Consider the following 28,000-nt stretch of genomic DNA (forward strand, 5'->3'; position numbering starts at 1 on the left):
TACACGATCTATAAAAAAAATTTTAAACTCATGACTTGACAGTAGGCTAATTAGTCTGGCAAAAGGTGGTGTGTGTAATTACCTTTTTGTTTTTTTTTCTGTTATTTCATACATATGTCCATTAACTGTATGTGTTGGTGCTCAGTCAAAAGAATAAACATGCCCGATCTGACAGAATAGGTAGTAGTGTGTTTTTGTGAATACAGTGTATAACAGAATTACTGTTTGCATTGCTAGTAATTTAGAAAAGTAATGCAATACAGTCTTTTTAGGGAAAACTGCCAGAGCATCTGAAAATATTAATGCAAGGTCTATATTTAAATGTTATGTAGGTTAAAAACTTAAGATGCATGCTGGTGTTTCTGCTTTTTACAGTGCATTATACAGAATGCCAGTGAAATGGAACTTTAGAAAAAAAAAAAGCTGACTGAAAGCAATGCAGAACATACTGTAGATGATGCTTAGAGTATTTTTTTCTCTTTCTATTTTTTCCAGTTTGTTCTGTGGTTCTTTGTCCTATGCTATCCCTAGCTGACACACACATACTACTCAGTAACAGGAATAAGATATTTCAGGTTTGAGTTGCATTTGGTTCCGTTCAGAGCAGCTAAAGCAGAAGGGCGAGGTTTGCGGAGAGCTTGTGTACATGCACACTATAAGTTGTCCACATTTGTGGCCATGACCCATCTATAATCCATTTGTGTCCCTCTGTTAGGGATGTTGAGTGGTTTGGGTGGTTTTCCCATTTGAATTCAATTTGAGGCACTTTACTTGGGTATTATTCAAGATATGTCTTTTACTGTAAAAGTTTTTATTTTATTTTTTTAAATATAATACCCTACTAAAGTACTATTTTTTTTTTTTTTTGTGTGTGTTGATTACTTCCTCCCACTCCCACATCCAAGATTTTGCCCGTGCTGCTCCCTACCTTTGGAATGCTCTCCCTCTCCCTATCAGACTCTCCACCTCTCTGCAAATCTTCAAACGGGCTTTCAAAACCCACTACTTCATCAAGGCCTTCCAGCTCTCATCCTAACCCACCTCATGCTCTTTCCTCCTTATCTTCCAGTTCTGTGTCACGCCTGTCTGTCTGCCCCTCCCCTTTACAATGTAAGCTCTCACGAGCAGGGACCTCTTCCCTCATGTGCTTCTCTTTACATTTTCTTCTACTTCTTACTCCCCATAAGGGCACCTAACAGATGGCTGCCAACTCCCTGCTGCTTATTGTGAGTTCTTTAATCGCTATTGAAGCAATGTATATAAATCATGTCCTTGTCCTGCACTGTAATGTACTGTAATGGTGGGTACACACTGGGCGATATTACTGAGCGACTGCACGATTACGACATCGTAATCGTGCAATCGCTCAGTAATCGTGCACCTATATGTTGGAAACAACCAGCGATGCGCACTCCCACTGGTCGTTTCCGATGTGTGTGTGTGTGTGTATTCTATTTTGGTTTACAAAGTTGAATAAAATTTTTGTAAATTTAAGTTGAACCGTGTGCAGACATTCTGCTGGTGAGTTAGTTCATTATTGGCTAGAATCCGCCATATGTGGCAGTGTGATTATACATGCTCACTGTCTCGATCTGTACTTGCCATCCATTCGTGTACATGTGCCCAGACACTTGGCATGTTGTAAATCACTTGAATCTCAATGGAGGAAGCCTTAAGTTCATTAGACCTTTATTTTAAATAAGTGACTTCCAGTATATCTGTAGTGTAACATTTTTTTTTCAGTATGTATTTCCTTGAACAATGCACTTGTTATTAAGCATTTGTTGACAAAATATGAAATTGGCAATTTCCTATAGATGTACTTTCAAGATTCCCTACTTACAGTATTTAGGTAACTTTTTTTGCTGTTCAAACACTTCTGATTATTTGGATACGGTGGATTATTTCATTCTGGTCTGTTTTGTAGTCCATTGAAAGACGCTGCATAGAACATCTTTGGATTTTAAAGTAGCAGTGTAACAAAACCATAATCTCAAACCTCAATTCCTTGTATTATGAGGACGTAAATCTATATGTTTTATGATGATTTTCCTTTTTGATAAACTATCAGGTCCAGTGTATGGTACTTAGATGGGATTGTTTCAGAATTCTATCTGTTCTATTCACATAGTAACACTGGTTCGTTAGTACATAGTAGAGTCATCTGTGTAAGAAAAACTGGAATGGAAAGCTGACCAGGTGTGAGCCAACTTCCTTTTTTTTTTTTTTTTAAACTATTATTGTTTCTTCAGGATCTACCTTAGGGGGTATGTAGCTGGAGTGATCCATTGCACCAAACTGCTTACAGCTTTGAAGCTCCCAACATGCACAGGTCCTCCTCCCTATACACCCCAGCCACAGGCATTCAGTTTCTTTGTTTGGTGTGTGGCAAGTATCCAGACACACCGATTTAGGCAGTCCCAGGCTTTTTTCTTTATTGATTTACATTAATTTTTTGGACTTCAGAGTTAGCAATATTAGGCGTCGAATACAACTCATATACTGTGGCTCCTCCTACCTCCGCCAATGCCGAAGCGCCTGTACCACTATATGCCCTGGGAATTTCAACGGACCTCAGCGTGGTTTAGCTAGCGGCATCGCTGGGGTCCGGACTGCGATCGGATTCCCGGAGATGGCAGGTAAAATCATTCCTCGTGGGGGGAATCATGCGTGGAGCAGTCCAGGCCTCCGGTGTAGGAGACGCATCGGAGGCAGCTGCAGGTGAAGGTCTCCTTCAACGTGTCCTCACTAAGGCGGCCGGAGCCATATAGCGTCTGTCGCCGGGGACTGGTAGTAGACCCACTAGGGGGGACTCTACTACTGTGAGGCCAGCATACCCGTGCCGTCAAAATCGCAGCTTAGGGGAGATAGGCGCTCCCCCGGCCGCACCTCCCCCAACCCAGACGCAACTTCCGATTGCGGATTCCTGCATCTGGTTTGCTACTTCTGACCACCTCGTGTGTGTGTGTGTGAGACACTCACAGTCCACCTTGGGTGCGCTGCTGAAAGCTGTTGGCTCAGAGGTTAGGTCTGTCTCCTTGTATACCTCTCCCTTGGGTCAGGTATATAGCACTCTATATCCAACCAATACACCTGAGGGGCTGGTCAGTTGATTCAGAGTCCATTAGCATTTGAATATATTTATGCATTGTATGTGACTGTGAAGCTAGCTGCTGTATTTATACCGCCTTTTGTTTTCAAAACTGTCAGATGTATCGATCACTGTTTCTCCTTATCCCTCTGAAGGTGTGTGAGTTTTTTCATTTAAAGTCACATTGCATTTATACTCTATACCTTATACCTGTTACACATTGCTATGTCTAAAGGTAAAGGAGAGGAGGATGAGTTTGTTGTGCTAAAATCATGTAAATCCTTTTTTGCAGGCCTGTCTGAACAGGATTTTGTGCAAGATGGGTTGTGTAGTGTCTGTTGTAAACAGCCACCATTTCTATCTTGTACACATGCACCAGCACAAGAACCACCCTGGGTGGCCTCTTGGTCTCAGGTGTTGTCGCATTTGGTGGACAGGGCCGCAGCGTCACGTGCTCCTGCCACAATATTGCTTCCTGCTATGGGACACCCACAGCATTTGCATCCTTCTATGTATATTTCCCCCATAAATCCCTGTTGGTTTGATTCTTCTGCTCACGCTAGTCAGAGTATGCTGCCATCTATAGCCCCTCAGCAAGTGGTGCAGTAAAGCAGGGGCATAAGAGGTTCTCTTCAGACATTGCCTCAGGATTCTGACTCAACCTCATCGCACTCTGATACTCAGAGTTCGGGGACTTGCTCAGTGGAAGAAGACCATCAATCCTCTGTGGATGTCCCATCTCTGGTGAGAGCGGTTAGATCTGTCCTCAGTATAGAGGAAGAGGAGGTTCCGCTGAAATCTAAGACTTCGGTCTTTATGCATCAGAAGTTGGCTAATTTTTGTTTTTCGTCAGTCTGAATAACTGACGAATCTCATGTCTGAAGCATGGTATCCTCCAAGTAAGCATCTTCATGTTACAAGGAATTTAACCTCTCGATACCCATTTGCACTTGGTGAGTGTAACAAGTGGGAAGTTCCCCCCCATCAGTAGGTGCTTATGTAACTAGATTGATCAAGAGCTCTACATTACCCATTCCTGCAGCATCCTCATTGAAAGAAGTTACAGATATAGAAAACTTGACAACTATTTAAAATAATTGTTTTCCTTATCTGGAGCCTTTTACCAAACCAGATATGGCTGTAGCCTGGGTAGACAAAGCTATGAAAGAATGGACGAAGGCTCTGGAGGATAGCATGCCAAATGCTACTAGCGAACAGCTGTCTTATCTCAGGCAGATGCAAGAAGCAGCTATTGATGCAGGCATCTTTGCTTCTAGGGTATCGGCAACTTCGGTTGCGGCTCGAAGAACCCTTTGGCTAAAGACCTGGAAGGCTGATACAGGGTCTTTGCCTTTTATTGGGAAGGTACTGTTTGGACCAGAGCTGCATGGCATAGCGTCTTCTCTGGCAACATCTAAATCTGCGGGGTTGCCATCTACAACTACCCCTAATTATAGGCAGTCGTCAGCTTGGTCCTTTCACTCACAGGGTAGGGCAAAAGGACAGTCTTCCTCTAGGCGGGATAATTCCCACAAGAAACCGCAGACCAGGAAATCCTGGTCAACGAGGCGTCCTGCTTCCAAGCCGGGCAATATGCCCACTACTTGATGGGGCGAGCCTCCCCCTGGAAGGTCTCTGGGTGGGAGGCCGACTACTACAGTTTTCTCATGCCTGGCATCAGACGACTGCGGATGCCTGGGTTCGAGAGGTGGTCTCTCATGGTTACGCCATCACGTTCCAGAGGCGGCATCCTCAGAGGTTTGTTGGTACAACCCTTCTGGTAGACCCGGTCAGATCTTTGGCCTTCTGGGTGGCTATTGAGGCCCTCCTGAGGTCAGGAGTCATAATCCCCGTTCCTGTGATGCAAAAAGGCAGGGGTTATTATTTAAATTTGTTTTTGATTCAGCAACCAAATAGGTCACATCGCCCTATCCTGAATCTGAAGTCTATCAACAGATTTGTCCATGTGCCCAAATTCTGTATGGAAACCCTATGGTCAATTATGCTGGCAATGGAGCCTGGAGATTTCGTTGTCTCCCTGGACGTACAGGAAGCTTATGTACATGTTCCTATTGCACGATCTCACCAAGGGTTTTTGAGAATCGCGGTAGTTCAGCAACATTGCCAATTTCAGGCTCTACCCCCACAGCCCCTCGAGTATTTACCAAGATAATGGCAGTCATGACTGCTCATCTCAGAAAAGGAGTCAGCATACTGCCATATTTGGACGACCTCCTCCTGAGATTGGCACAATCTCAGGAGATGTTACAATGTCCTCTCCAGATGACCATTGTTTCTCTACAAGAGCATGGCTGGATAATCAATTGGAAAGTGTCTTCTATTTCGCCAACTCAGCAAATGGTGCACTGAGGGGCGCTGCTGGACTCTCTGGGACAGGGGATTCTACTGCCAGAGGACAAGATTGCAGCACTTCAATCTCGTGTGCACTGTCTACTTTGCAAGCAGCAATGCAGGTACTGGGCTCCATGGTGTCCACATTTGATATGGTGGCTTATGCCCAGTTCCACTCCAGGTCCCTTCAGCAATGGATTGTGTCTCCTTGGGATGGTCGGTATCATCGTATAACGTCCCAGATGATCTGCATCTTGCCAGAGGTTCGGCTCTCCATCACTTGGTTGCTGCAGACGACTCCTTTAGACAAGGATCACCCGTTATGGGTCCCAGATTGGGTACTCCTCACCATGGATACAAGTTTGCGAAGATGGGGAGCGGTTGACAGGTCATCACACAGTTTCAGGGAAGGTGGACAGATCAGGAAAGTCACCTACAGATAAATGTTTTGGAGCTTCGTGCAGTGCACAGAGCGATCATTCTGACACAGGACCTACTTCAGGGCAGGCCTGTCCAGATTCCATCCGACAACGCGACCGCGGTGGCCTATATCAATCATCAAGGAGACACACACAGGCCGGCAATCATGAGGGAAGTGGCGAACATTCTGCAGTAGGCAGAATGCCATCTTCCAGCAATTTCGGCAATATTTATCCCAGGAGTCCTCAACTGGGAAGCGGACTTCCTAAGTCGTCAGGACATACACACCAGAGAATGGGTTCTTCATCCGGACATCTTTCAACTCCTGGTGGACAGGTGGGGACTACCAGACGTAGACCTCATGGTGTCACGTCACAACCACAAGGTCCCCAGGTACAGAACAAGGGACCCCTCAGCTGCCTTCATGGACGCTCTGGTGGTGAAATGGGACTTCAGGTTGGCATACCTGTTTCCTCCAATCTTCCTCCTCCCAAGGGTCGTCAAAGTTCAAGCAGGAGGGCGGCAGGATAATACTAATAGCTCCTGACTGGCCGAGGAGACATTGGTCCATAGACTGTCCACTTCCACTGCCTCTAAGACCGGATTTACTAGTGCAGGGTCCCTGCCTATATCCGGATTTAACTTGGCTGGCTTTGACGGCATGGCTCTAGAGTCTTCCGTCTTAAAGGCAAAAGGTTTCTCTATTTCTGTGATCCAGATGATGCTGAGGGCAAGGAAGCCTGCTTCGGCCCGCATCTATAACAGAATTTGGCATTCATTTTTTCTTTGGTGTTTCCACAGAAATTGATCCTAAAATGTTCAGGGTCTCATGAGTGCTTTTGTTTCTTCAGGCGGGATTAGACCTAGGTCTTCGCCTGGCTAACCTGAGAGTTCAGGTTTCTGCATTGTCAGTATGGTTCCAGCGCAGGTGTTAGAACATTTTTGCAGGGGGTTCTCTGTCTGCAACTTCCATTTGTCCCTCCGGTGGCACTGTGGGATTTATCTTTTGGTTCTCAGGGCACTGCAAGCTTCTCCTTTTGAGCCCTTGGATGAGGTGGACCTTAGATGCTTGACAGCGAAGACACCTTTCTCTCCTCGCAATTTCCTCCGCTCGCAGAGTTTCTGATTTGGCAACACTCATGTTGCTCCCCATATTTGATTTGTCATCAAAATAGAGCTGTTCTTCATACTGGAGCGGGTTACCTTCCAAAGGTCTGTTAGTAAAGGGGGTCTGGCCTGATGCGCCCCCGTTTACATCACTAAGGGGCGTGCCCAGCATCCCCTAGATGCAGGGCTTCCCCCCCCCCCCACCCCCATATTGTGAATAGATGCTGTGTGCATGCGCACAGTACCTAATCTCATTCTGCATACCCGCGGCATGTGTATGCTTCCTCCCCCACCCCCCTCCACTCTCACCACGGGAAAGTACCTGAAAAACTGGGACTGTCCCGCTGAATGCAGGGCAGTTTAGAAGGTATGCTGGATGTGGTTCGTGGCCTACATATCTACGTGGATCGTACCAGCTCAATCAGGAAATCAGATGTGCTCTTTGTGTATTATGGGCTTCACAAACAAGGCTGACCAGCTAACAAACAGACTTTGGCTCGCTGGTTGCGTATTACTATTTGTCAGGTCTATACACAGGCTGATCTCCCTGTCCCGAACAAGGTGACAGCGCATTCTACTTGGTTTCTGGGACCATTTTGGGCGGTTAGACATGGCGCTTCGGCTGAACAGCTGTGCAAGGCGGCCACTTGGTCTTCCGTCCATACCTTTTTATTATACATTTGATACTTTTGCCTCCCAGGATGCTTCCTTTGGGTGGCGAATTCTCCTTTCTGCTCAGGATCGTCCCGACCCTTAAGGGAACTGCTTTAGGACGTCCCCAAGGTAGATCCTGTGGACCCTGAAGAAGAAAATTAGAGTTATGGTATAACATAACTCAGTTAACTCTTTCTTTGAGGTCCACAGGGCTCACACCCTGACTCACCTGGCCTCAGTTGGGATCTGTTCTTTGCTTTTTCTTTTTTTTTGTCTCACTGATTCCCTCTTCGTATGTTGAGCGTTTCTTGGGTACGTTGTACTTCCTTCTCCACTTTCCATCTCTTGACGTTAGGCACTCAGTTTGTAAACAAGCCTGTGGCTGAGGGCGGGGTATATAGGGAGGAGGACCTGTGCATGCTGGGAGCTTCAAAGCTGTAAAGCTGCATACACACGATTTTTTGAACGATTATCGTTAAACGATATGGTTTCAAAAAAATCGTTCACTTTGAGTCAAACTGAACGATAATCGTTCATGCGCGTTCACGATTGTAGTTTGTAGTTCAGTCAGACTTGTCAACTCAACGATTTTCAGTAAATGAATATGCAAAAATCGTTTGTAGTTCCAAAAAATCGTTCATTACACTTTAAATCTGACAGAAAATCGTTCATAAAATCGTTGGTAACAAAATCGTGTATGCAGCTTAAGCTGTTTGGTGCAATGGATCGCTCCAACTACTTATAGCAAGGTAGATCTTGTGGACCCTATGGACCTCGAAGAAAAAGGGATAACTGAGGTATGTTATACCATAACTCTAATTTCCCCCATGGTTCACTTAAGATTTGTCTGAGCGTCAAGTTTTTTGGTAAATTAACAGCGTTCAGAAGGTATTTGTTCTGTTCTAGCTTTAATTATTAGCTATTTTGATTTGTGTACTGTAACAATGACACTTTTTTTTTTTTTTTTTTTTTTTGCTTGTGTACATCCTAAAGTATTGCAGAGTATTGGATGTGCTTAGGTTACAGTGTGTGAGCTTGTGGTAGGGAATATATATTGTAAGCTGCAGCGGGGCAGAGACTGATGTGAATGGCCAAATATTCTCTGTAAAGCGCTGCGGAATATGTGCGCTATATAAATAACTGGTAATAAATAAATAAAATATGTACGGTGTATGCCATGCCTTTCCTACAAATCTGGGTGAAATTACAGCGGGAGTGCACTGCACATTTTGTGGTTGCTCGTGGCTGTTTTTATGTATTGCATTTAGGGGGAATGTTTGCTAGAAAATTGTGATCTAGTCAGCAGATGAAAGTTCAGGGTTTTTGGATATTTGTACTTTGTAAATTAGCCTGTGTGTGTTTTGTGTACCTTCCTTTCACTAAAGTACGCTGATGGCCCGTATGCACTATACATTAGTGTCAGAGTTCTTGCTAGATTGCAGAAGAGGCAGTGCAGTTGTTTATACTTCTTTTTAGTGCCCAGCTGTAGAAGAAAGGGGATGGATAGATCTATCTAATGTATACCTAAAGCGTATAGCCTAGTCCTCGAAGCAGGAAGTGGATAATCTGCAATATGTTTGAGTGTTTTGGTATACCTTTTTATTTCAATGTTTTCCTGCAGCCAAGTAACTAATCTATAAATGTGTTCTCAAATTTGACTGAATTAATATGCTATCTGGTTTTTTATGCACTTTTGCAAGTGGATAAAATTTGCAGTGTGTGTTTTCTTTAAATAAAGCTGCAGTACCACCTAAGCAAGTCCATTTTCTAACCCGACCCTGGAGGGCTGCTACAGGTTATGGGTCCTTCTGCCTTTTCCTCTCAAACAAATGTCCCCTCACCCATCTGGTTTAGGACCTTGCTGTGAGACTAATTGGTGGCGGTAAACATTGTGAGTAGTTTTAATTAATCGTGGGGCTATTAGGTTTATCATGGAATTTTTGGCTGTTTTTTTTTGGGGGGGGGGGGGGGGGGGTTTCGTGTGGCTTTAGTCTCTCTTCTTCCCTTGTAAACTTCAGTATCTTTACAAAAAAATTGGATTTAAATAATTTTGGTGAAACATGTTTTTTTATTTCACATTTTCTTTGTGCAGTAGCTGGCTTAGCTGTGCTGACATAAGATGCCAACAGACACCATAGCTATAGTTCTATAACCTATTGTTAAAATTGTTTTCTAAAAATTTCGAAAGAATGAACAAATCTCCTCTCGTCTTGTATAGTTTCATGTGAATGTAAATGTGTAATTTAACATAACAAGCCTCTAATGAACCATAAAAGCTTGGCAGCATGACACTCCATTTCAAGACAGGCGATCCTAGAATGACAGCCATTTTGTAAGAAAGCAACAGTACCTCTTTCATGGTTATAGATGAAAACGAAGATTAAAAATGTTCAAATAGTAACATCATATACTGCAATGCACAATTGAATAGTGAACATCCACTATTACTGTGTTTATCTGAAATATATACTTGCAGTGTCTTGTGAAAACGAACGCCATTTAAAAATTGGTATACAGAATGTTTAGCAAACTTTAATTTCAAATTGTTTAAGAAATGTACATGTCTATTTTGTAAGTGTATGTATATATATATATATATATATATGTGTGTGTGTGTGTGTGTGTGTGTATATATGTATATATATATATATATATGTGTGTGTATGTATGTATGTATATATATATATATATATATATATATATATATATATATATAAAAAATTTTTATTTAGATGGTGTATTAAAGCTCTGAATAATACACATGAAATTCTCATTATGGCCCTAACTGTGTGGAGTTTGTATATTCCCTATGCTTGTGTGACTTTGCTCCAACTTCCTCTCACACTCCAAAAATATACTTGTAGCTTAATTGGCTCCCAGCAAAAAAAATTAACCCTAGTGTGTATGTGATAGTGATGTGAATGGCCAAATATTCTCTGTAAATCGCTGCGGAATATGTGTGCGCTATATAAATAACTGGTAAATAAATGAAATAAGTGTATTGTGTTCAATTGCTTAGAGTAGTCAGTTATGCCGTCACTCTCCTGCTGACTGCCATGGTCAGAAGGTGGTGTTTCTTCTCTTTCTGGTAGCGGTTCAGTGACTGCTCGTCTTGCACTTTATTGACTGGTTGTCAGTGATGTTGCAGTAACCAATTATATTCTCTTTTTGTTCCACAAAGTTTGCACAGGTATCCTCAAACACACAGCCTCAATGCGTCATGCAGCGTGATATGCCTGGCGTCAATGAGCCGTCCAGTCTCGTGCAACTATGTTAGCGTCTGGTATCTTTTATTTTATTTTTTTTTGCTGAAAATGTGACAAGTCACACAGGGAATGATTCAATTCAGCGCGATGCTAAATAGCTCTGGGCGGGAACTCCCAGGGCTATTCAATTCACCGTGCTGTTTGCTTAGTTGGCAAGTGGTTAAGTCTGAGTGTTTAGTCGCGAGAACCGGCATTCTCTGACTAAAGTGCCGGCCGCACGTCTATCATCGTCACACTAAGCAGTAAAACAGCAGCGCGGCCAGCACTTTAGTCTGATTTTATCCTCGCATCCCCAGGGGGGGTGCGAGAAGAAATCCTTATGTCCGACCAAACAGAGTGGTGAATTGAGTACGCCCAGGAGCTCCCTCCTGGGGCTATTCCGCATCACGTTGAATTGAATCGCCCCCAATGTGATGGGACTAGGACGCACCCTGGAGACTGTGCTGATTAATTTGCTATGTGACACTTGTGTAATTGTGTGCGACTTGGACTGTAAACAGAACTTGGTGTGGAAAAAAGCTGTGGCCGCTGCATTGTAGCATTTCACATGCTGATTGAGAGACTAAAGGCACACATCCACTAAAAGACCTCAGAACGACTGCACGATTATGACATTGTAATCATGCAGTCGTTTGTCAGTCTGTGATGTGCCTACACTTAACGAGCAGTCTTTCAGTGAAGGCACATAAATCATCTGCAAACATGCTGAACGTGACGTTATAGTCAGGTTGTCCAGCATGTTTGCCCGATGATAGATGTATAAACGACCAGCGGGAGCACACATCGCTGTTCGTTTACGATTTATTTGTTTTTATTTTTTTTTAAACGATCTTTAAGCCATTTTCAAACTATTATTGAACGATGACTATCGTTATCGTTCAATCGCTCAATTTAATAGTCTAGTGGATGTGTGCCATTAGTTCCACACAGATTTACAAGTGTTGCATATCAAATTAATCAGCACAGTCTGCTGTTGGTGTGTGCTAGTCGCATTGCAACATAGAAGCTTTTTCGGCAAAAAGAGTCGCCCAGCACTAGCAGATTTTCACGTCATCAGGCACTGTTTGACACAAATACAGCAATGATGAGTGAGGACACAACTGTAACTCTCCTCACTGGTCAGTAACCCAGACAGTCTCTCTGAATTATTATATTTGGGATTTAATGTTAATAAATATGAAAAAAAAATATATATATATATAGATATAATCTCTTTATATATCTGTGATGTTGCTCTTGGGAGAGTAGTGACACAACTCTTTATAGATTTATATAAGGCGGACAGTTGCAACATTCACGTACCGCTGACATTAGAGGATATTAAAACCATTTCTAATAATTTTTAACTACCTTGACATTTTCCAGTCTCTAATTTTTAAATTTCTCCTTTCTGTCTGTTTTAAGTATACCAAGTGATGTTTTGTAGGTTTAGCTCATTATTTTGCTGCCTGTGTATTCACATCTTATTGGACTCTGTCATTTGTACCTGTATTGTTTATAATTCATTGAAAGGTTATTTGAGGCAGGGCCAGATGGGGCTGAAAATGTTTAAAGGTCTATTACTAGAAGCAGAGGAGGTGTGGCCAGTGCTGTGTGGGTGTGGCTAGTGACATGGGCATGTACACTCCCTACACTATCTGCTCCAATGTCTTCCTAAATATGTAAAGTAGAAAAATTGCATCATTTTGTGGGGAAAATAAAAGTATAATTTTAATACTTGTGATTTATGGCTGCTTGAGTGCCCAGCTGGGCATCTGGTAACCATCATGCTGACATGATGGCCTATTTTTATGTGGATGCCTGCAGCTGTATCTCCATCCGCCTCTCTGTTAATTGAACTTTGATTTGAGGAGGGTTATAGTACTTTTTTTTTTTTTTCCTTTTAAGTTACATTCTCTGCTTTTTGACCGGTATTCAGTCCTATGAAGAAATGAGCATAAACCTATGGGAGGATCTTAAACTGTTGATGTAATAGCCGAGTTGGTAATGTACAACCATGGCCAAAAGTTTTGAGAATGACACAAGTATTAGTTTTCACAAAGTTTGCTGCTTCAGTGTTTTTAGACCTTTTGTCAGATGTTACTATGGTATACTGAAGTAAGAGTCAATATTTGCAGTGTTGACCCTTCTTTTTCAAGACCCCTGCAATTCACCCTGGCATGCTGTCAATCAACTTCTGGGCCACATACTGACTTGATGGCTGCCCATTCTTGCCTAATCCGTGCTTGGAGAAAGGACTAATAGAAGCGCTCACCTTTCCTTCTCCGGACAAGCGTTTTTTCAGATACCCCAAACAATCTGAAAGGGCATTCATCAAAGAAAATAACTTTACCCCAGTCCTCAGAAGTCCAATCCCTGTACCTTTTGCAGAATCAGCCTTTCCCTGATGGTTTTTCCTGGAGGGAAGTGGCTTCTTTGCGGCCCTTCTTGACTCCAGGCCATCCTCCAAAAGTCTTCGTCCTGTGTCATGCCAACAGTAAAGCATCCTGAGACCATTCATGTGTTGGGTTGCCCCTCAGCCAAGGGAGTGAGATCACTCACAATTTTGACAAAGAACACAGCCATGAATAAAGAATGGTACCAAAACATCCCTTCAAGAGAAAGTTCTCCCAACCATCGAAGAACAGTTTGGTGACGTACAATGCCTTTTCAAGCATAATGGAGCAACTTGCCATAAGGCAAAAGTGATAACCAAGTGGCTTGGGGAAGAAAACATCGAAATTTTGACTCAATGGCCAGGAAACTCCCAAGACCTCAATCCCATTGAGAACTTGTGGTCAATCCTCAAGAGGCAGGTGGACAAACAAAAACCCACAAATTCTGACAAACTCCAAGCATTGATTAGGCAAGAATGGGCGGCCATCAAGTCAGTATGTGGCCCAGAATTGGGTTGACCGCATGCCAGGGCGAGTTGCAGAGGTCTTGAAAAAGAAGGGTCAACACTGCAAATGTTGACTTTTTGCATAAACTTAATGTAATTGTCAATAAAAGCCTTTGACACTTATGAAATGCTTGTAATTTTACTTCAGTATACCATAACATCTGACAAATAGGCCTAAAAACACTGAAGCAGTAGTAAACATTTTTGTGAAAACCAATACTTGCGTCATTCTCAAAAACTTTTGGCCATGGCTGTACCTAGGGCCTTGATACAGCTTTGGGAGTAGAGTACGATCTTGCAAGGAACTGTAAACCTAGACAAACCACGCTGCAATGCAAGGAGGGCAAATACATACATTTTCTTTGCATGTGGGATAAATACTGGCTGCTTTTGCATGTAGCCCACAAATGCTGGACCACTTTATTTTTACACTACAACTACACATTTTATATCTGCCCCACCTGCAGTGCAGCATGGTTTTACCAAGATGCAATATCGTACTCTATTCCCAAAGCTGGCCCCTAGAACGGTGTTGCAATGCTATTCTGACAGTCTCTTTAACCTCAATTATACATATTTGAACACTTTTTTATTTTTTTGGAATTTAGTGGTCCTTGTAATTTGTGGCAATTTTAAATTTATCTTTATAAATTTCAAGCTACAGTGTTTTTTTTTTGTTTTTGTTTTTGTTTTGTTTTTTTTGTGAAATTTCTGTAATGCATCTTCCATATTGCATTAGGTATTGATGCATTATTTGATCAGTAAACCTACTGAGCTACGTCTATTTAAAAGAAATTAATAATGTCTTGGTGGGGGACTATTCATACTTGCACATGTCTGAAGCAGGGCAACAGTGATATAAGTCAATGGGGTGTCTAAAATATAAACAATTGATTAGCAGTATGTAGCTTTGTTCTGTTCTGATGACAAGTAAGGCATAATGTCACCCAAGTAATATCTGAAATGTCTTGCAGCAGGCTATATACCGCATGTATACACCAAAATTGCCAAATAGATATTGTGTGCTGAGCCTACGCCTCAGAGGTTTGGACTCTGGAGTATTGTACACAATGGGAGTTATGGTTTTTTGGTTCTCTTTGTGTATAACTAACAATATTGGAGCCACCAGAGCAGGTTCTGCAATAATTCTGCACAGGTTATCACATAGGGAACTAATGTTCTGACAAGGGGGTGGCTTGGCACTTCTAAAATGGAAACAAATTATTAGTACTATTCTCATGGTGTCTTGTTTTAAATACAATTGTAGTGGAATCTTGATTGCGAACTGCTATAACAAATCTGGTTTTAAATGTTAGCAACCTTAACTTAAATACACTAATATTTGGATACACATTTGTCCAGCCACACGTAAGATAATAAAACACATGCTTTAAAAGACCAAGTCAGAGTTGTCTGTGCAGTCCTGTGGTTTTTCAGTTGCAGCTTCATCCTCATTGGGAACTCTGCAAGGATGAGTAATGCCAGCTGTCGGGATGCTTCCTCTCAGAATACCGATAGCGGCATCCCGATGGTTGGTATTCCTCCTTCTCACCCTAACCCTACCTTCTTGTAACAGCTAAGGGCGCCCTGGACTTGCCTCATTCGGGCAGGCGTCCTTTTATGTTCCAGCGTCGGGCTTAAAATAGACATCGGTATTTTGACGCCTATCTTAAATCCCTTGTCGGGATTTTGGCCGGCGGCTGTCCCGTTACTACAGCCCATTTAGGTTTCGTTTTGTTCCTTTTATTTATTGAAAGTGAATAAACCTAATAAATACCGCATATATTCTACTCTAATTTGTCATTGTGAGTGTTTAAATAAAGATAATACTGTAACACACATTCCTGATGGGTTTTATTTTTTTATTCAACTTGCAATTGATGGAGATTTAGTTCAGCTCCCAGCAATCTACAGCAAGCTCTTGGCAGCTTTTTGTGTAATGTTTAAAAGTATCCAAAGTTCCTGTAACCAAATAAAAATATATTTTGTGTTGCATTTGCAGGCTAGGTCTACTTTAAAAAAAACAGTGGCATTCTATTGAAAGACAGAAAAGGGTGTTTTCAAAATAAACACATTCCTTAAAGGAAGCCAGTGACACAAGCTTTATTAAATTAATAATTACGCAGTGAAAGTGGAGAGTGACAATAAACCGATTATCTCCGCTTTGCAATCATATTTCTGATTCATTTCATTGCTGCTGTCACTGAGCAAAAACATTTCTTTTCATGTGTGTATGTATATGTGTGTATGTATGTATATATGTATATATATGTATATATGTGTGTGTGTGTGTATATATATATATATATATATATATATATATATATATATATAATTTTGTAATCATTTGGACTGAACACCACTGTAATAAATGTGAGGGTTTGCCATGTTGCTTGTGCTGTTGAAGTAGATGAAACTATCCATAGACTGCAGTAGACCAGTGACACCTGGTGTCCAAATGATTGCAAGATATTTGAACAATAGCAAATTAGTTTTTTGCATGCGGTCTTTTAACAATGGAACCCGGTTTGTTTTTGTAAATAAAGGTTGAAAATGTGTAACTTTCAGGGGAAGTTTAATATTTCTTTACAGTATAAAAATGACCTGGGAATGCTTGGTTTATCTGATTTTCCCAATTGATTTAACAATGTCAGACATAGTTGCTTTTCCAATCACTAATTTTCTGAATATTTTTATAGTTTTAACAGATTTTAAAATAAATGTTGCCTTTTGTTCAGAGTCTCTCAGGTTGATTTATTCCTGAAATTAATGTCCTACATTGTGGAGGTGGTCTATATCACTATCTTCTCCTGTTCAGTAATTTTAGAAGAGTCCAAAAATCCTTAAAATATTGTGAAATTCCTACTAATAATAGTACATTGGGTCAAACTTAATTTGCTCTATTTAAGTGTCTCACCGGTTGCTTTTTTGAAGCAGAGCTAGATAGAATTGCCAGGGCACCACAAAATAAGGAGCATTGGGAAGAGGGAGGGATGAGAAATTTGTGTAATTTGTTTGAAAGTATTATTGCATGTTTCTTGTTGCAAAACAAATTTATGTAGTCCAGGTGACACATGGCTGCCGGACAAAGCTCTGCTTGAAACCCATTGTACCTGTATAATTTCAAATAAAGAAAAACACATTGCCATTTGTTGGCACCTTTTCTTGCATTTTACCTTGTATGATGCCATATTTTCCCCCCATTGTCAGATTTTGTAAACCCCCTCTCCCCCAGGAATCTTTCTCCCGATGTCTTGAATCTTGCAAAAATTTGTGATGCTTCAAATGATTAGGTAGAGGTGCAAACAGCTCTTAATAGGGAAAATGTAATTATGACCATGTTGTGTTTTGCTTTTTCTGTAACCTTGATTAAGCACTGCAATATTTTTAAAGGAATCAGCCTCTCCGCCATCTGTTCCCCATGTAGCCGTTCTGTGGAGGTGCAGGACTTTGCACCCCAGTTGTTGCATGATTGCTGCAGAGCGTGAAGGCATGTTTGCTAGTTTGATTTAAACTTATATTGAGGCAATGTATGAAAATCCTGTGAGCTACAATGCATTAGATTGTGGAACCCAATTGGATGACGGGGTAACATTCCGTACACACCACCTGTTATTCTAACAGACAACTTTTAATAAAAATATTGGAGATGCTCATGTTACTGCCACATATAACCGAAAATGGTATGTATTTAAATGGCTGACGGCTGACACATATGGGGGTGCTCAAGCACCTAGGCCTGTTATTATGTAAAAAGATATGGGTCTCCAGAGAGGTGTTACATGAGGGTAGTTCCAATTTGGAAAAGCCAGTCTTAATAAAAAATGTAGGACACCATCGTCTTATGAAAGGTTAATGTATAACTTTACAATCGGCATGTGGACATTACGTGCCAGGTTAGGAATTCAATTGTTTTTGGACATCCACAACTCCCATCTAAAATCACAAGCGTTATTCAATGGTTTGTGCTACTGGGCGCAAGTAACGCAAGTACCCATTTCTGCTCGCACCTTCCTGAGGTGGCAAGCTGAAATCTGTGCCATATAAAAAGACAAAATGACAGAAAATATTGCAATAACATTTGTAACCTTTATGTAGACAGAAGTAAATAATTAAAAATGTGTACATGAAAATATAAAATAAATTAATCTGAATAACCCTGGATAAGAGGGTCTTTTTCTGAGAACCAAGAAGTGTGGAAAGCGTCTAGATAGATATCTAGCTATTACCAGTTATTTATATGGCGCACACCTATTCCGCAGCGCTTTGCAGAGAATATTCGGCCATTCACATCAGTCCCTGCCCCCAGAGGAGCTTACAATCTATATTCCCTATCACATGTACATACATACACACGAAGGTTAATTTTTGGTGTTGGGAGCCAATTAGCCTACCTGTATATTTTTGGAGTGTGGGAGGAAACCGGAGTACCCGGAGGAAACCCACGCAAGCACAGGGAGAATAGACAAACTCCACACAGTTAGGGCCGTGGTGGGAATCAAACCCATGACCTAAGTGCTGTGAGGCAGTAATGCTAACCACTACAACATCTGTGCTGCCCTTATTATATATTTTAGAGCAGTGGTTCCCAAACTTTTTTGAATCACGGCGCCCTAGAGTATCAGCATTGTTTTCATGGCACCCCTAAGTTTTTAAGTTATTGAGAAATTCAGAATTTTTTTTTAGTAAAGTGAAGTAAATTGTGCTTACCTGTCATACTTTGTGATCCTGTTATGTGGTGGTGGACTGGTTTGCACTTTTGTTTGTTCACATGCTTACATTACATTGACTTTGATTTGGTGCTGCACAACCAACCTGAGGCACCCCTGCAAGTGTCCTAAGGCAGCCCAGGGTGCCACGGCGCACAGTTTGGGTACCGCTGTTAAGCTGGGTACACACGTAAAGATTTTCTGTCCAACTGGTTGATTGGTTGGGATGAAAATCTGGTAACGTATGGGAGTAACTGATCAACAATTTGCTCCTAAATGCCAGAAAACAGATGGAAATAGTCGTCAGACAAGTTTGTTAATGTTTGATGTAAACAATTTGTTCAGTTTTTGTCCATTTTCCGGCGTTTGGGAGCAAATTGCTGATTGTCATTTGCTGTCATACCTTACCAGATTTTCATTCCATCCAATCAACTAGTTGGATAGTTGGACAGAAAATCTTTACATGTGTATGCAGCTTTAGTGTGTGTGTGTGTGTGTGTGGATATACATGAGGTACATGAGAAATCTGACTTAAGTGCCAGCTGCAATACTGTTTTATGGGCTTAGCGCAGCGCTAACAGCCTCATGACCGGCACCTTCTGTCGGAGAATGCAGTTTTACCGATGCTTAACACCCATCTTAAGGCGGGCTAACCATCATTCTCAGACTTAAGTGGTGGTAGTTGAACTTAACAGGATCGGTATGAATGATCGCCGGACCTATGTTTAGATTTCGACGCCTATCATTAGTCCCCTGTCGGGATTGCACAGTAGGGCAGCCGACAGTCGGCATTTCGACAGTCTGCTTCCTGTCTGCATACCGAACTTAACAGCGCTGTCAACTGAGTTGCAAATTCTGGATATGAGAGACATGAAAATTTATTTCACACATTGCTCATTTTGTTAAGTGTCAATTACATACATTTGCACAACAGCATTTGCTACATATGAAAGTGTTGTCTATTTGATGTATTTTTTTTTCTTTATTTAATTTTTTGTAGTTTGTGCTTTGTCTATAAAACCACCTGGTTCTGTGTGGTAAAATGCATTTAAATGTATTTTTGTACTTTCTTGGTTTGTACATTTTCCTTTAATGCTGTACAAAACCTTCTGTTGTCTTGAGCTTTGTCTAATTATTTAGATAGGAGTTTGAAAACAAATGACACAGTTGGGATATAAACCATGCAAAAATAAAGACGACTTGGTATAGTTTAGAATGTGCATTCTTGGGGATTCCAGAGTGTGGCATTTCAAGCATTTGCTTGTTCATCTTTTAAATACTGTGCAGTATGGGTTTCAACACCACAAATGTCTGGCTGTAGGTTCTGCAGGCAGATTAACCAATGCTGTGCCAGAAGTGGTTTGTCTACTTTGGTCCTCCTAGCGTTCTGCAGCTCTCCATCCCCCACAAAGTGACTATTGCTCACAAGAAAAGTTTCTCAGAATAGCATGTATGAAGCAAAGGGACACAAAGACCCACAACTTTTCCCCTCCCCTTGCAAAGGAAGGGAAATGCAGTGAGCTAATTGAATGATTTCAACTTCAAAGACCAGGAATGATAGGAATTCCCAGCAATTGTGTGTGATTAGTTAGCTCATAGCCAGTTAGATCTCTTGCTTTCAGTAGTTAGGATGACTCTGATTTCCAAGTGAAGATTCCTGAAATGTTGAGTTACAGCTGCCTTCATGCTGCAGACTTTTCGTGTATCTGTGAATATTTTAATGTCTGCTAAAACCCCTTTCCTGTCTCTTGCACATAACCTTGTATCATACGTTTTCTCTCTTTCAGGAGCCGGAAGCTACAGATCCGAAATATACCACCTCATCTGCAGTGGGAGGTAATTATTTGTTTTTGTAAAAATTGATTTGTAGTCTGTTAACAATAGTGTCTTGTATTTAATGTAATATGTGAAGTGTGGAGACTAAAACGAAAGGGTTAATGATTATTGATTTTAAGCACTGTTCCATGAATTTTGTGTCCATTTAAGTTTTTGTTGTTAACTTGTAGATTTACACAATAGTGGAGTCTCTGTACTATATTTGTAATGGAATTAATGAATGAATAAAGCATAACTTGAACCCACAGATTCTCTGTAATCAAGGGGTGCACTACGGTTCCAGTGTATAATAGGATTCTTACGTCGGGCAACTTTTTATTACGAGTTGCTCTCAATTGTAAAGCATTATGAAGTATGCTGCCACTGTATAAATACATGTAAGCTTAAGTCAGTTCTGTATCGGATTGTGTTTAGTCTGGAACTCTGGTGAAATAGAAGAATGTACATTGTGGTTTGTGTTTTTATTTCCTTATTTGTTTTGTTTGCGGTATGTAGAGTGATAATGATTTTTTTCATCTGGATGTAATTCTAAATTTAGATCTGAAATGGATAATTTTAGATGAGTTGCTCAGTAAATGGCGTCTGTGTTGGGGAATGATACCATGCATAGCAGGGTCTTCAATCCTAACGTGCAAAAACTTTATGGTATACAGTAGCATGCATGTAGCCTGTATAAATGTATAGCAGAGTTTCCCAAACTCCACCATTACAGTCCAGGTTGAGTCAAGTCAAATTGACTGCGGTACAAAGCAAGTCACCTATGCTCAAGCATGGATATCCTTTAAAACCTGGACTTTAATGGTAGAGTTTGGGAACTTGTGGTCTATAGGATCCTTTCATATTGATTTCATACAAATTTTTAGACTAGCTGTGTGAGTGTATATATGTGTGTGTGTGTGTGTGTGTGTATGTATATATATATATATATATATATATATATATATATATATATATATATATATATATATATATATATATATAGAAATAAATAAATAACAAGGCATTGGGTGATCGTGTGTATTTGTTATGAAGAGAAATTAGCTGTGGATTTGTGGGTTCTTATTAGATGGCTTCTCGTGCCTTGGGCACTCAAGTAGAGTGCCTCCAAAATTTGTTTCCTGTCCTGCTGAGTCAATTTAGACTTTTGACTGAAAAAAGCTTCAGTGTTAAACTCTCTGGGTTGTGTTGGTAGACTAAATTAGTTTGTGTTAATTAGTCGCTGCTTGTTTGGATGGAAGGAGATATCGACAGATTTTTCAGTGCAATTTTTCTCTTCTTAAAGCTGCGGTTTTATGCATCTGTGTGCAATGCAGTCATTCTGGCTATGTATGGTGTCCCACTGAGGCTGGTTTGAAAATAGTTTGGAAATGCCATATTAATATTTATAAGGCTCAAGGTCCCCATACATCTGCGATGGATTGTAGCAATGGGATAGGAAACACTGATCCGCAGGTCGGAAATGCCGAGCGGCGGCCATCGATGTTCCGCTATTAGTCGCAGGATCGATGAAATTCTACATGTTAAATTTCACAGATCTGCCAATCTCAATAATTTTTTTGATCGTGATCGGCATATCTGAAATCCAACATGTTGGATTTCAGCGATCCGGGTTGCAGGATCGCTACACCACAACGATCCGTCGCAGATGTATGGGGCCCTTCATATCCAATGTAAGGAGGTAATGTACTGAGGTGTTTGATACTTACTGGCCAATATTGTGGCCGCAACTACATACTTGAGTACTGTATTAAAGTACTCCCCCAACCTGCCACATTTCCTGAATTTCTTTAATCATTCACAGGTGAGTTAATCTATTTTGCTGGTTCACTAATTCTTACCAGTTTATACAGACAGAAATCCTGAAAACAAGACCTGTTGGGGGGCATTTGAGAACTGGAGTTGAGAACCGCTTCTTTAGAATGTAAGCTTATAAGCCGATCCCTCTTACCTTTGTCCTTCCATTGCCAATTGTTAAGCACATTGAAATTCCGAGGTGCGATATAAATGTTAAGAAATATGAACGCCAAAAGGTGGGAAGACAGGGACAGATGTAAACTTAAGGAACAATGTTGCTTCTATAGGTTTCTCCTGTTCTAACTGATTAAAAAAAGTTACCTTTTGAATAAGTTAATAACAATTTAATTTTAAAGGTGCACCAGAAAATAATACATGTTTATACATTTTAAAATAGTGGGATCTCAACACTCACGTTTTTCCAACAGTTCATGTTTTGAGAATTTTAGTCTGTGGAAGCAGGAGGGATAATTACTGACCCAGCAAAATAGATGAACTCGCCTGTCTAACCACTAAACGATGCAAGATATATCCTTTGGAAGGTTGCACAGAGAATGCACTATATCGTTTGTCAGGGAGTTCAAGGGAAATCTGGACGACCATCGAATAGTTTGCAAGCTGTCTAGTGTGTACCCAGCTTTTACTTTTTTTGTCGTTGTCCATAACCTAACCAGCTTTATTCATGCTACTTTATATTAAAAAATAAAAAAAAAAGTTTGTGTTGAAATTGTATTCCCTCTTTAATACCGTATTTGGATGGAGCCCCCCCCTCCTTTCATCGTTCAAATATCCTAATTAAGACTTATCTGAAGTTGTTGCAAGCTTGCGTAAGGTGTTTAACATGCAAGTATACAAAAGGAATTTATTTGTTCCCTTAATTCGCCAATTAAGTTAGGTTTTATGAACTTTGATGCCAGAAAAGCATGAATAATAAATACAAATAAAACAAATCATAGTTTTTGTGTGAGTCACATATTAGCAGGCTGTAGTATCCCCTGGAGAGTGACATAAGTATTTGCTTCTGTTTGTGAAAGGATGATTAAGACAGTAAAGCTGGGTACACACTGACAGATACATTGGCCGATCAATTGATCGGCCAATGTATCTGCTGCCCGTCGGGCAGTGTGTACACACGATATGTCGGTGAACGTCAGGATTCACCGACATATTGCATTGGCTGTGCTGCACAGCCGATGGCCAGATATGTCTGCAGACATATCTGTCCATCGGCAGGTATGTACGGGCGGTCGGCAGACTCCCCGTACACACACAGCGGCAGCTGTGGGGAGAGGGGGGCAGGGCATGCCCCCTGGCAGTTGGGACCTGCGGGCAGACACAGATGATGGTTATTCAGTGTGTACGAACAACCATCATCTGCAGATATATCTGTATAGTGTGTACCCACCATAACTTAATTTCCCACCCTCTTTGCACTTTTATATTTGCCATTGAGATGTATGCTGCTTATACGTCTTGGTATTGGATTTTTTAGATATTTAATTTCATAATGGTATATGGGCAAAACTTTCCTAAACCAGATCAACTACTTAAAGAAAGGGACGCTTTGATGTTTAATGCAGCCAGGGATTCTGGGTAGTGTCTTACAAATTAGCTCATTTTTTAGAACTGTTTTTAATAGTAGAAATTATTTACTATGCATCTAAAATGTGCTGCAGAATGTTTATGTAAAATAGACTTCATTATAATACATTCCAAATCATATTCCACAGTGTGTACTGTACACATTTCAATGTATTAACCAATATCATTCAGTGTATGAGATTTGAGAACAATTAATAGTGTTCTGTAGGCAGGGAAAGGTGTTTCTGCAACGAGGCCAGTTGTTTGTGTGTCTGGGAGATAGGTGCTTTATAAGTGTGTGCTGACCCCCAATTCTCAGTAACATAGCTGTTTGTTGGTAATGAAAGGGTTATGTACGCATGAAGATGCTGGTGCTAGTCTGACTCATTTGATGCATGAGAAAGCCCTTAGTCACAGTTCCTGGCAGAGGTTTGTCCTACAATGGCACTTCGTCATTCTCACTAGAAACTGTGACCTCACTATAGACCTTTGTTAGCTGCCTCCTTCACCTCAAGTGTAAAACTACATTATACATGACTGTTGTGAGCTCCATAGCCAGTAAAGGGGAAGAAGCTGCTTATAGTGTAAATCAGTGCTGCTTTATTGCTGTAGCAGCTTTGGAAACCCCTGGTGACTGTAAAGTTGTGTGCTAGAGTTCTGTATACCTGTGGCTTCCGGCCAAAACAGCAGTGGAATCCTAAATAATAATAATAATAATATATCATCATCCTTTTAATTATATGGTACCCCAAAGGTTCTGCAACGACTTACACAGTACATAAATGAGCACACAATCTCCTATCTCTTCATCCTATCTCATTACAGTCTGCTCTTATTGGTTTACACCAAACCTGGAAAATGAAACTCATACTTTGATTATGATGGGTGTATATATGTACCCAATAAGCATATCTATTATATATTTTTTTTCTTTCTGCACAAACGGAATGTTTTAGTTCATGTACGTACAAAAGTATGTTGGTCTTAACAGTTAACTGAAGCACCCTGCATACTCTAGTATGCAAATAAGAAAACAAAAAACAAACTACAGCTGCACAATAAGCAGATAATGTTTAACAAAATGGTTGCTGGTCTTAAGTCTGTGTAATATTGGGGGCAATTCATTTATATACAATGTTAAATAGCGCAGGAATGAGTTCCCCGAGCTATTCATTTGGAAGCGCTGTTAACCCCGTCTAGAAGAATTCTGCTCAAACCCTCCAGAAGTGCGAGCTGAAATCCGACTGAACTAGTGCTGCCATGCTAGCTTCCTGCTCAGCATGTGCGCTAACAGCATCGCGGCCCGGCGCTTAGGACTGAGAATGCAGGTTGCCCCGACTAAACACTCTGGGAGATGCAGGTTACAGTGCCTAATGCAACTTAAGTGCAGGGCACGATGGGGACAATTAAATGGCTCCGGGAATGAATTCTCGGGCACTATTCAACATCTCATTGAATCGCCCCCACTCTAATGAAAGTATGTATAGAACATTATACAGATATGTTACTAAATGCGTTTTGTATGTCTGTATTTATAGAAGATTCAAATGTTAGATCTGTGTAATGCAGATACTTCAGTGAGCTGACAGAGGAGCACCATAAATAGTATTGGTGCCTACCTATCTCATAGGTGGCGATTCAATTCAGTGAGCTGTTAAGTCCGACTAAAGTCATTTCAGTTACCGATCAGCATGACTAAAGCCGGGTGTTTAGTTAGGCTAACCGGTACGACTAAAGTGCAAGGCTGTTTGCGCTGCACTGAGCCAGAAAAAAAATGCCTTGCAGCTGGCACTTTCATTGGATTTCTGCTTCCACCCTCAGGAGGATGTGAGAAGAAATCCTTTAGTCGGGCTAACAGCGTGCTCAAATAACTCCAGGAGCTCCTTTTGCGGCGCTATTAACAGCACTCTGAATGTCCCCCATAGAGATGTTTGAGGTACTTATGTGGTATTTTGAGTTATTTTTGTCTGAAGGACGTTTGAATTGTTCTACAGGTTGAGTCTCCCATATCCAAATCCGAAATACGGAATATTCCGAAATACGGAATAATTTTGGCATGACTGAGATAATGAAACCTTTTGAATTTTGATGGTTCTGTGTACACAAACTTTGTCTAAGGCACAAATTATTAAAAATATTGTATAAAATTACCTTCAGGCTGCGTGTATAAGGTGTATATGAAACATAACTGAATTTCATTTCTGTACACAAACTTTGTCTGAGCCACAAAATGATTGAAAATATTGTATAAAATTACCTGCAGGCTGTGTGTATAAGGTGTATATAACACAAATGCATTCTGTGTGTATATTGGGGTCTAATTCCTAAGATATTTAATTATGGTATGCAATTATTCCAAAATACGGAATATTCCGTTTTCCAAAATACCCCTGGTCCCAAGCATTTTGGATATCGGAGACCCAACCTGTAGTTCCATCTATATTGTGCTAAAATGTATTCGGTGGTGTAAAAACTTAAGTTATGCACTTTTTCCTAACTACACATTCTTGATCTGTTCTATTAATCAACACTTCAAATAACCTGCACAATGCTAAGATTAGAGGAGGGCACAAAACTGTTTATCTTGTAGGTCTACAATGGAACATTTGAGCCTTTGACTACAGTGAGTGCAAAGGGGAAAAATGTTGTGCTGTTGTAGGCAGTGGGGGAAGGAGATGATGGTGTGAGGGTGGGAAGAGGGCACTGCTTTTAAGAGCTTAAGGGACCATTAAATCGGCAATCACAAAAAAAAAAAAAAAAATCACATTCTGTTTTCCAACGGCTCATAACGTTTTCTCGCTATATGGTGGGGTTCCTTTTGTTTCTTACTTGAGTTAGACCATTTGTATTTCATCTTGATTTTTGATAAAATGTGTCATGTGGTACAAATGTGCATAATCAAATCTGTGCACAACATTACCTTTTCTATTAGTCCGAGTTACCATGGAATGTTTTCTGCACTGCTATGCAGGGTACTTTGTTTTCCTTTTTATCTGTTGCGTTACTATTCCTTATATTGTACATGGCATATACATTCTATTATGGTGATGTCTATACAACTGTTCTATTGCAAAAAATAATTTCAAATCTAAATTATTTGAGATGTTTCTGCTTTCAACCTGCTGTGTTACTTATTTTTATATTTTTGTGATTCTTATTTTTTTTTCTGCTCCTGTTCTAATTTCTTATTTTTCATGACTAATGTTGTCCCCTTGGCATTTACTCCAGTGTTTGGTAGAAACAGCTGGAGGAACAATTCCATTTTAACAGCTAAACCCACTGCCCTAGCCACTTCAAACATCAACAAACTCCTAAATTGTTGATTACTCCCATCCCCCAAATTCAAACTTCTGTTGTCAAAGGACTAAATGACCGACTGTTAACTCAAACATTTTGTCTCACACTCTTTTGTCTCTGAAAAGAAACATCTGTGGTCCCCTTCCCATCCATGTTTAAATTAATAGTGATTATTATTGTGGAGTGAAAATAATAAAAAAAAAAATTATATATATATATAAAAAAAATTTTATTTTTTTTATTATATAGGGAGAGTATATATATAATATATATTCCGATCAATTGCTTTTATTTATTTTTTTGCATTAAGTAATTATTAATCATTTTTTTCCTACCACTTTTTTCACTGCTAGTCTATGTAAAACCTGATTGTCACCCAGAGCCGCTGCATTTAATAAAAAAAGAATAAAACACTTACCCTTTCAGTTTTTGCAAAGCTTATTTAAGTACTGGTAATATTAGAAAACAAATACACAAATCTCCTAAAACTATAATGGTGTCTTTATAGCCTCAAATAAGATTCTGTATAATGTTCAGTGTGTGATTGAAATTGAAGAGAGAGGTAAAGAGAACTTTTTACAGCAGGCTCTATATTAATAGCGAAGCATGGTCCTCCTTGTCATTTAATCATGAATTACTTGCCATTGCAAAGCCTGACCTGAAATGCAACTATAACAATGCATTTAACATTCAAAAAAATATGCTGTATATGGTAGTCATGAAATTTTTGGATGTGTTCCCCCTCTCCCCGTATGCAAAATAATTGCAAAAAGATTTTCAGCAATACATTTGAGGGGGAAGGGGGGCAAACCGCAGTCTCCCCGCCAGCACTGCAGTCATCTAGCCAGCTGTCTGTGCTCTCTAGCCTAGCAGCCGGGTGAGTCTTCCCAGTCTCCCTGAATGTCGGGCATGATGACGTCATATCTGACATTCGAGAGGAGCATGAGTCCGACCTGCCACTCGGAGGGGAGTGTGTGACTGACTGTGAACCGGCCTGGACTCCAGCCCTGGA

The 28,000-nt window shown here is 40.6% G+C and overlaps 1 protein-coding gene across 1 annotated transcript in view; it reads left to right on the forward strand.

Annotated features, from left to right (window-relative positions):
* Positions 1-28,000, forward strand: part of IGF2BP3 (insulin like growth factor 2 mRNA binding protein 3) — a 100,798-nt gene that overhangs the window by 27,981 nt on the left and 44,817 nt on the right. The window contains exon 3 of the mRNA XM_088457361.1: positions 20,268-20,316. Within this exon, the coding sequence (XP_088313487.1) occupies positions 20,268-20,316 (49 nt within the window). The remainder of the gene's footprint in view (positions 1-20,267; positions 20,317-28,000) is intronic.

This window comes from Taudactylus pleione, unplaced genomic scaffold (genome assembly GCF_031769625.1).
Source record: "Taudactylus pleione unplaced genomic scaffold, aTauple2 ptg000758l, whole genome shotgun sequence".
In the NCBI taxonomy this organism is placed as follows: domain Eukaryota; kingdom Metazoa; phylum Chordata; class Amphibia; order Anura; family Myobatrachidae; genus Taudactylus; species Taudactylus pleione.